General features: G+C 34.8%; 1 protein-coding gene across 1 annotated transcript; it reads right to left on the reverse strand.

Moving 5' to 3' along the window:
- Positions 1-4443: 4443 nt before the first annotated feature.
- On the reverse strand, positions 4444-4872 carry LOC147476709 (uncharacterized). The gene has a single exon (XM_086585801.1). The coding sequence runs from the start codon at positions 4870-4872 to the stop codon at positions 4444-4446; it is 429 nt and encodes a 142-aa protein (XP_086441927.1).
- Positions 4873-10192: the final 5320 nt, after the last annotated feature.

Consider the following 10192-nt stretch of genomic DNA (forward strand, 5'->3'; position numbering starts at 1 on the left):
GGACCGAAAGTAACGCTTTTAACAAAGTTAGCACGGGTTGATGATACATGGAGAAAGGCTTGGCAAGTTATCATGGCATGGTAGGACCCAAAAGAACCTCGCTTCTATATAGACGAGGAGTAAAACGATTAAATACTGGATATGAGGTAAGTTTTAATTTTTGTTCGTGTCTACTTATGTCCCAAGCAATTTAATTCTTGTTAACCCCATAACGGGTGGAACTCATATAGAGTTGCGTCTGTTTTTATTTATCTATATTAGTATGTTCTAAATTTGTTTACAGGTGTTCTATAATTTTCACGCATTTTTATGGTATTTTCTCCCCTTCTTATTTAATACTTTGAGGACAAAGCATGTTCTTGTTTGGGGGTAGCATAGAAACACGCGTAAATTAAGGCACCTATTAGGATAATACATGTATAATATGCACTTGTTTTATAGTAAAAAATTTAAAAAAATTAAAAATTTAAATAAAAAGTTTATGCTATACACTTAGGAATATTGGTATTGTTTCTTTCTCTATGATGATAATAGTCTAGAGATTTCACATTAGCTCTTATATTATAATAGTTTTTAGAAATTTAGGTTAATATGTAGGTAATAATCATTGCATTTTTCTATAAATATATTGCATGAGTATCTATGATTGTTTGGCAGTAAGTTTATGAAATCTAGGCTAAAGTACTTATTCTACAAATCCTGTGAGAATATAGCCTAAAACCTTATATGAGTGAAATATTTGAGAAATGACACAAGGGAGAAGTAAATTCCGAATTGAGAAATCACACGTCCACTTGCTTGATCACTATACCATATCCTAAGTAAGAATTTAGGCCCTCTTTGGATCGATATAGCCAAAAATTCAAACCTATATGAAATTATTTTCCGCTAGTCGCCCCTCTGAGCCTTTCTTTAGCCTTTCATAAATCACATATCCTTACCCTTTTATACAAAACAAAAAAAAACATAAAAATCAGTCTACCCATTTTTTAATAAGTCTGAGAATAGAGATGAAATGAAGAATAGAAAAGAGAAAGACCTGTGAAACCAAGAATTTGTTAATTGCTTCAAATAAGAAAAGGAAGTTTCCATCCAAAGAAAATAAAATAAAATAAAAAGTTAGAACTCCAAAAACAGAATCAAATTAGTTAAAAGCCAAAAGAAAAAGAAAAAGAAAATGGCTAAGGATGGAAACAAAGTATAGAAGCAAAGTAAGAACAATGTGTATTCTCTAGTTACATAATATGAAGACTCTATTATTTCAGACTTGTCCTTTTGAATATCTATTTCCTTCCTTCTTAAACCACTCCTAATCCCCGCAACACCTAATAAAGACCTCTATCTCAATTAGAAATAGGTTAGTGTGATAGTAAGTGACAGATGTGTTTGATTGACTTCGGCTTCCTTGTGTGTCATTGAGATTGTAAGGTAAAGTGTGCCCACTGCGCACTGGAGTGAGCAAAACTTGAGTGGAAAAATCAGAGTGATTTTTGTCTTGACATATATGTGAGGACCTACTTAAGGACACTATTCTAAAGTTTCATAAACGGACCTGTTATTGCATTTCATAACATAGTTCATTATATATATGTTTATCCGTAAATGATTGATTATTATGCACGTATTAGCTTAGATTTCGACTTGATTATTCTCAGATTCATTCCTAGTGAGATGTATAGATATCCGAGAATAAAGTAGGAAACAAGACTTTTATTTCTAGCTTAGTCATTATAGTATAGATGAAGTTTGTGAGTACCTTCTCTGGAAAACTCTCACGAGGTTATAACTTGTCCACCGTGAAATTCCTAGTGGTTTAAGGCCTTATTGCATATGGTTAATGCAATCACACTTAGCTAAACAAGATTAGTTAGAACTCCATTTTTTGGTCACTTATTTTAATTTCTCATATTTGCTTGAGGACAAGCAAAATGCTATTTGGGGTGGTTTGATAAGAGCCCAAAACTGTAGTTTTAACCCCTTAATAATATTATATTTAGACCAACTATGTGTATAATAAATAAGAGTTAGTACTGTTTACGTGCTTTTGTGTATTTCAGGTATTGGAGTCGAATATGAGAAGAAATATGTCACTTTTGTGATCTAAAGGAGCAAAGATTGGTTGCTAAGAAGTTCTATGCTTAAAGGCCAAGATTCAAAGAGAAAAAGCCTTTTTAAAGCCCACTCAAAGCTGAAAAGTCAAAGTCAACGAGGGCAGAAATAGAGTAGAAAAGTCAATAGAACTTCCGTAGGCCGTATCTTTGGACTGAAACCTCAGAATTGGGCCTATTATATGTCAAAACGACCGGCTCGGAAAGAGATTTCTAACGGTCTAGGCCTTCACCTAATCAGAGGAGAAAAAAATAAACAAAAAGACTATTATAGTAATTTCCAACAGAGAAACTCTTTTTGGACTTAAGTAATTAGGTTTTAGGTTTGATTTCATGACCCAAAACATGGCTCCAAAGCCCATGCACAAAATTGTAAACCTATCCCTCTCTTATATATAGAGGACTAAGGCATAACTCTTAAAGACTTAGTTATTATTTAGTTCAGACTATCTAGGTTTTAATTCATATAGCTTTTCATTTATTGTAAAGTTAGTTATTTGTTCTTCATTATTCCATTAGATTAATAAAATATAAGTTATTGTTCTTCATTATGTCTTCTTCATATTTATATATTAATGATAGTCTAAGGACTTCTAGCTAAACCTCCATTAGAGGGGTTTGATGAAGACTTGATATGTTAGTTAGGATTATTGCTTCTTAAGAAGTTCACTCTAGTAAGTTAGTTGATTCGCCATGAGAATGGGTTGAACTTCCTCACATGCTAATTATTAGTTGGCAGAGATTGCCATGAATAATTAGGGATCAAACACTTAATCTTAATTGGTTAGGATTGCAATAATTTACACTAGCATATTATGAATACATCAAGTGGAATCAAATTCCCCTAATCCCTTCTCCATATTCACATCCTAGTATTAAATTACTATTAGTATAATCTAGTTATCATAATTACAATCACCGTATTAGTATAATTAAATCCATTACTCTCATTACGTTTTGTTAGAATCGTTTAAACCTTGGAAACTTATGTCTAAACAACTAGGAGTGGAACGAATTCTCTACTCCATATTTCACGATAACCGAGAGTAGATAACTTTGATAATCTAGCATTAAAGTAGCTTTAGTTGTACTTATTCATAGCATAAATAGTTAAGAGTAGGTAAAACTATTGTTTTACAGCTTATCAGCAGCCGTGGGATAAATGGGTACATGCTCCTCATTTTGCCTCTAGCCATTCTCGCGTGCTGCATGTCTCTACATGGATGATCCATTTTGACTCCATAGAGAGGTATATGCCTGGTCGATGTATACGTCAATTTGGGCTTGACCAACACATACCAGAGCAGCCACTTATGTGGGATCCTAAAGCAAATGGTTCTTTTTTGGAAAGATGTATTATGGAGTGGAATGTTTGGTGGAAGGGTGGTAGTGAAGTTGAAGTCAACTTTCCTTCGCCTCAAATGAAGCTTATCTAGATTGGTATCGTGGCATTGTATGAGTCGACTCTACCATTTTCCTTAAGGAGTTGTTCCTCATGAATTAGTGCAAAGAAAGAGGTAAATTTGCAATGAATTGCTTATTTTGTTTTACCACTATTTTTTTAATCTGCTTGACCGTAATTATCCCTCCATTTAGTTTAAACTTCAAAGTAATTATTGTAAGCGTAACCCACTTTTGCCTTTTGTTGGAAAGCTAAAAAAAGGTGGCAATTATTTCTTCTTTTTTTGAATTTTTGATCGCATAGGTTCTCATCACCAATATGTTATTTTTGATGAAGTAATGTAATAAAACATGTCGCTATCTATGTTTCCGTAGAAATTGCTAGTATTTAATTAAGTGGAAGGAATTTATTCTAATCGGACGCATAATTGTATTTTATGTGGTGCAGGTGGATAATAAGTACACAAGATATTACTTTAGCCACCACCAATCTGCCTTCCCAATTCCCATAGCAGTATCCTCCTTGCGTAGATTAAGTATTTATTGACAACATTATGAAAAAATAGATGAGGTTTTTTTAGTTTATATATCTTCAACGTTGTTTTCATTATTTGCTTATTGTTAACCTGCTCCACTTGATCTAACTATTACAAAAATGCTTACAAAAATCTTGTTAGAAGATTAGCAACAACTGCTCTAAAGCTTAGTAGCATTGTACTCATCTTTCCTAACGTCAACTATTCGTAATACGGAAAAAGACTCTCCTATCATCACTATAAAACTTTCCAACATTGAATTTCTCCGAAACCTGGAATTGTCGCGGCTTGACTCTCTTGTTATACTGTCTCTGCAGGCGTCTGTGGTACTCCTCCAACCTGATACGGGCGGAGTTCCTTCTTTCTTCTGCCAAATTCAAGTCCCTTGCCAGTATGCCCTAGTTCAAACCTTCCTCCACAACCTTCGTTCGTGTTGTAGAAGCCACCATCTCCGACGGGATCACGGCCTCAACTCCGTAAGCTAGGGAGAAAGGAGTCTCTCTGGTGGTCGTCCGAGGCGTGGTTCGGTAAGCCCAGAGGACATGATTCAATTCGTCGGCCCACGCCTCCTTCTTCTCCTCCAACTTCCTCTTGAGGTTGTTCATTATGGTTTTATTATAAAACTCAGCCTGTCCATTGCCCTCGGGATTGTATGCAGCTGAGAACCCCTGTTTCACTTTGTACGCTTGCAAGAACTCCTGCACCTTTGCTCCTGTGAATTGAGTTCCATTGTCCACGATGATGGCATACGACAGTCCAAATCTACATATGATGTTTTCCCATAAGAACTTAATCACCTGTGCCTCCTTCACCTGCTGCAAGGGCATAACCTCTATCCACTTGGTGAAATAATCGGTGGCTGCTAGCATGAACTCCTCTTGCCGCTAGCTGATAAGTGCTCAAAAGTAATGATTTATAACCCCAATTATGTGTATATTAGTCTCCATTTTATATTTAAATATTCTAATATGATGCAATTTGAGTTTTTGCAGGTCAAAGAACCTAAATATGAAATATGGAGGGAAAAGAAGTCAAACAAGTCAAAAAGGAGTCACCGAATTACAAAATAAAAGGCCTAGGGCAAAAATGTCATATTTGTCTCCATAAGTGCCAAGCCTAATGGGACTCTAAAAGAGGATAATAATTGAGTTAGAAGAGTCTTCAATCTGATCTCAAAGCCTTAATTTCGACTTCATAGGAAGATGAGATTAACATGGAAAAAAGTCGAGTTTCACAAGAATTAGGAAACCGAAGCTATCGATCGTAAGGCCGCAGCTTACTTAAATAGCTCTTGAGAACAAAGTGGGCCACGTCCAACTTTGGCCCAACCGAATCCAACTTTATAAGGATTGCTTCTAGAAAGATTACAGAGAGTTTGACACCAAATAAACATGGGATTCGGATCTTTATCCAGACGAGCATGTAAGCCAATATATAAGGCACAAAAACCTCAGTTTACAATCATCTAGGAAATTTAGTGTTTTGCATCTTAGATCTAAAATTAAGAGAGAAAGTTCAGACCTTTTCACCATTAATAGTTATAAAGATTATTCCTTTTCATATTGTGTTAATAGCATAGTATGAGGGGCTAATCTCCCTTCTCTTGGGAGGGGAGATGAAACCTTTTTTGTATGTTTTAGTTTAGTTCTTCTTCTATCACGTTTTAGTTTAAATCCCTCATTGAGTTTCTTCTTATTCGGTCCATTGATCTAACGCCTCCGTGGAGGTTAGGAGGTCTTAGGGTAATTCAAGATTGTGTAGAGCCAAATACCACAAACCCTAGATTCTTTTCTTCTAGTTTTTAGTGCTCTAGTGTGATGATTGGATTCTTTATGGCACCTCAATTAGTTGTATGGTTAATGCCACATGTGGATTTTCCATGGCACCTAGAGTTGTATATTGAATGCCACTTAAAGCACAATTTGGTTAGATAGAAGATATCATTGGAGATTGAAGAAGTATTTGATGGAAAGATAGAAAGCACGTTGAAAGCCACATATTATCATCATGGTTATGAGCATAAGGTTTGTAGGTATGGTGAGTTTTTATTGGTGATTTATATTAAGCATGATAGGTAGATCTGTTAGACTAATTCTATGATTTTGGTGGATTCATCTCTCCCAAGATATTCTCTCTCTTAATTCATATTCATATATTTAATTTAGTTTATTTTATGCATAGTTTAAATCTCAAATCAAATCAATCATATATTACTTATTACTTAGCCACATCTTTTACTTGCATCAATTAGAGTAATTTAGATTAGGAATTTCTATTATCATCACTTAGTTATTTAGAGTAGGATTGATACCTTGCTAGCCACTATACTAATTAATATATATTAGGCTAAGTAAGATTTGCAAAAGATACGTAACACAAACAACGACATATAAATAATTACGTGTTGCGTGCTTTTTCAATGGCGCCGCTGCCCGCTCTAAATTGATTAGGTGATAGAATATTTAATTTAGATTACTTTAATTTAGGAATTCATATAGTATAAATTGCATATTTAGCATAATTCAATTAGATTTCATAGTAAAAAGTATTTCCATAAAGTTTAGTGTTTGTTTAACAGAAAAGAACAGTACAGAAAACATATTTATAAATTTCAAAAAATTCTGAAATTTTACAGAGTTGATCTGTACAGTATCGGTAATTTATTGAAATTTTTTGGAATTTTTAGTGCTTGTCTTACCTGGGTAACTAACATCGTCTTTGCAGTAACCCGTTTTCACATTGTAGGACGCAAGCATCTGTACAAACAGTCGAGCAGAGTTATTTTCACATTAGCAAAATTCTAAATTTTTACAGGCGGAACCTCGACACGTCAGGAGCTTCCAGTAAAAATTTGAGTACTTTTGACCTGTTTTGACCACTTAACTAGTTGCTTGTTTTCAGTGTGTTTCTGCAGCTTTTCAGGACCAAGGTCTCTGGAAGAACAATCGAGAAGAAGGATCTATAAAATTCTAAATAATCCAAACTTTTTACAGGATCATCCCTGACACGTCAGGAGACTCCAGTAAAAATTTCGTGATTTTAGTGCTCTTTTACTTATTTATTCAATCGATTGTTTACAGTGTGTGCAGAAAACTTCTTCACTGGACTCTGCAGGATTTAACAGTACAGAAGAGGGACTTACCAAGCTCCGATTGCTCTGAAATTTTACAGGCTACTTTCTGGACGTATCAGGTAGCTGCTATAAAATTTCAAATTTTTGGACTTGTTTTGCTTGCTGTAACAGTAAGTGCTTCTCTTCCACCGTGAATCCCCCTTTAGCGGTTTTCATAATTAATAGTTAGCATCATATAGTTTGATAATATAATTTAGTTAATTAAGTGCATATTAGATTATTTTATATAGCTTTATTATCTAGTGCATGAAAACTTGGTTTCGTGATTCACCTCGTAAACGTTTAATCAGAAGAGCTAATTCTTGTAACAATCTTCCAATTCTGGTTTTGGAGGAGAACACACCATCAAACTCAGGATCTAATTCTGATTCTGAAACACACACACCACTAGTAAACTTAGAGGATACACCAGAGAGAGTACCATTAGCCGCCATGGCTGATCAAAGAACTCTTAGCACCTTGTTTCAACCTATCGCAGTTCAACCACCGAACTGCATAGTGATGCCTGACAACAACAATAACTATGAGATTAAACCAACTATTCTTAATATGTTGCCAAGATATTATGGCAAAACAAATGAAGAACCATATAATCATCTGAGTAAATTCTTGAGCATATTAAGTACTTTTAAAGCACCTCATCTTTCCCCAAGAAACTAGATTAAGGTTGTTCCCATTGACTTTTTGAGGATGCCGCACTACGCTGGTATAGATCCCTACCCTCTAATTCTATAACTACTTGGGAGCAACTATCACAAAGGTTTATGAAACAATATTACCCTTTACGTAAAAACTGAGGCCATGCAATTGGCTATTTCAACCTTCAAAGGAAAACCTAATGAAGAGTTTCATACAACATGGGATAGATTTAATGATTTACTTGTCCGTTGTCCACATCATGGTTTTGACATACTTAATATCGTATACATTACTTTATAAAAGGTCTTTCACCTATGAACCGTCGAGTTAATTGAATCAATGAATGGAGGAAGATTTACTAGTCTTACTCCCCGATGAAGCCTACAATTTTTGCAAAACTTTTCGAGAGTTCTAAGGATTGGGCAAATAGTAGTGACCATGAGGACATGGCACGGGTAGATGGGGGATAAGTTTTAGTAAAAACCCGTATGTATGAGGTTAAAATGAACTCAATGAGAAACTTGAAGGTGCCATTGCTAGTTTAACCACGTGAATCGAAAACTTAAACAAGAAATTTGATTCATTCACTTTAAACCCTTCAAAGAATAATCAACCTCAACAAGCAATGAGTGTCAATCAATTTTGTGAAAATTGCCTTACTACAGATCATGACACTTCAGTTTGCTCTATGTTTGTTGCTCAAGGTACTGATGATGTTTGTGCTTTTAATACATTCAAAAGACAGGGTTATCAAAATAATTTTAACAACAACAACAACTATAACCCAGATCTTAGGAATAACTCAAACAATTCATGGAGACAGAATATGCCTCCACAACAAAACCAATATGGTTTTCAAGGTAATCAAGGGAACAATAGGCAACAATACATGAATAATAGAGGTACCCCACAGTATTATCCACAACCACAACAAACAAACATGAATAGAGAATTAGCCATAGATCCTATGGCTAATTACCAAACCCAACCCAATACCATAGATGAAACCATGAAAGCTTTAGCCACCAAGACCGAGAATGAATTCAAAAGGATTGACCAAAAATTTGATGTTATGACTCAACAGATAAGCCAACAATTCAATCAAATACTAGCTAGTCTAGCAGACAGACCCAAAGGAACCTTACCAAGCCAACCTGAACAAAATCCAAAAGGTAGAAATGTTTATCAAGTTGAAACTACTCCTTCATCCGCATCCACAGAGGGAGTTAACTCGATATCTACCCTTAGGTCCGGAAAGAAAGTAGATAACAAAGTTGACATACCTGATTCTGATGAAGTTGTTATAACAAAAGATAAGGAAAAGCCAGTTGAAACTGAGAAAACCAAAGAGCAGGTAACCGAAAAAATTCCACCCGCACCATTCCCCTCTAGGTTAAAAGATAACAAAAAGGAAGCACAATATAATGAGATCATGAATATTTTTAAAAATCTACATATCAATATTCCTTTTCTAAGCGCAATTAAACAAATGCCTTCCTATGCCAAATTCATAAAAGACCTAGTAAAAAGAAAACAAATATCCCAAAAAGAAGTTTTCCTTGCACAAAGGTTGTTCATCCTTTCTACGAACCAAAGCCGTAGTAAAAAATAAGGACCCCTGTAGTCCTACAGTTATGTGTAGAATAGGAGAGGACTACACTGATCAAGCATTATTGGATTTAGGTGCTAGTGTGAATTTATTACCATACTCAGTTTATAAACAGCTAGGGTTAAAAGACTTGAAACCAACAAATGTTAGACTACATTAGGCGATAGATTCTATTAAGATTCCACGAGGAATAATCGAGGATGTGATTATCAAGGTCTCTGATTTTTATTACCCCGCTGATTTTATAGTTCTTGACACTTTGCCTACAAATGGAAACCAAATTCCTATCATCTTGGGTAGACCATTCTTAGCTACAGCAGAATAAATTGTTGGGAATTAATTTGGGAATCTAAAAGTGGAAGTAAACATGTTTAAGCTATGAAACATCCCCGATGATAATCGAATAGATGATATGTATGATTGAGGAATTAGCATCCAAACATTTGAACAAACCTATTTAGAAACACCGACGATGATCACAATTAGTTACCGATTATGAAAAGGATAGATTAGATGTCTTAATGTAGCTAGATGAGAACATTCGAGCTAATCTAAAAATTTAAAGAAAAGACACACTATATAATTGAACCATTTATTATCATGTGAACCACCTAGGCATGAGTTAAAACCTTTACCAAACTTAAAATATGTGTTCCTAGATGAGGCAAAGGAATTATAACAAGGATAGCTTCCGTTAACTAGTAAAGAAGAAACTAAACAATTAGAAGAAATAGACAGTGGTCAAAGTTCAAAGAACTATAAGAAA

Source organism: Coptis chinensis, chromosome 9, assembly GCF_015680905.1.
Source record: "Coptis chinensis isolate HL-2020 chromosome 9, ASM1568090v1, whole genome shotgun sequence".
Taxonomy (NCBI): domain Eukaryota; kingdom Viridiplantae; phylum Streptophyta; class Magnoliopsida; order Ranunculales; family Ranunculaceae; genus Coptis; species Coptis chinensis.

Excerpts from the sequence above, each read along its gene's own strand:
- LOC147476709 (XM_086585801.1), bottom strand. The coding sequence starts at position 4,872 with ATGCCCTTGCAGCAGGTGAAGGAGGCACAGGTGATTAAGTTCTTATGG.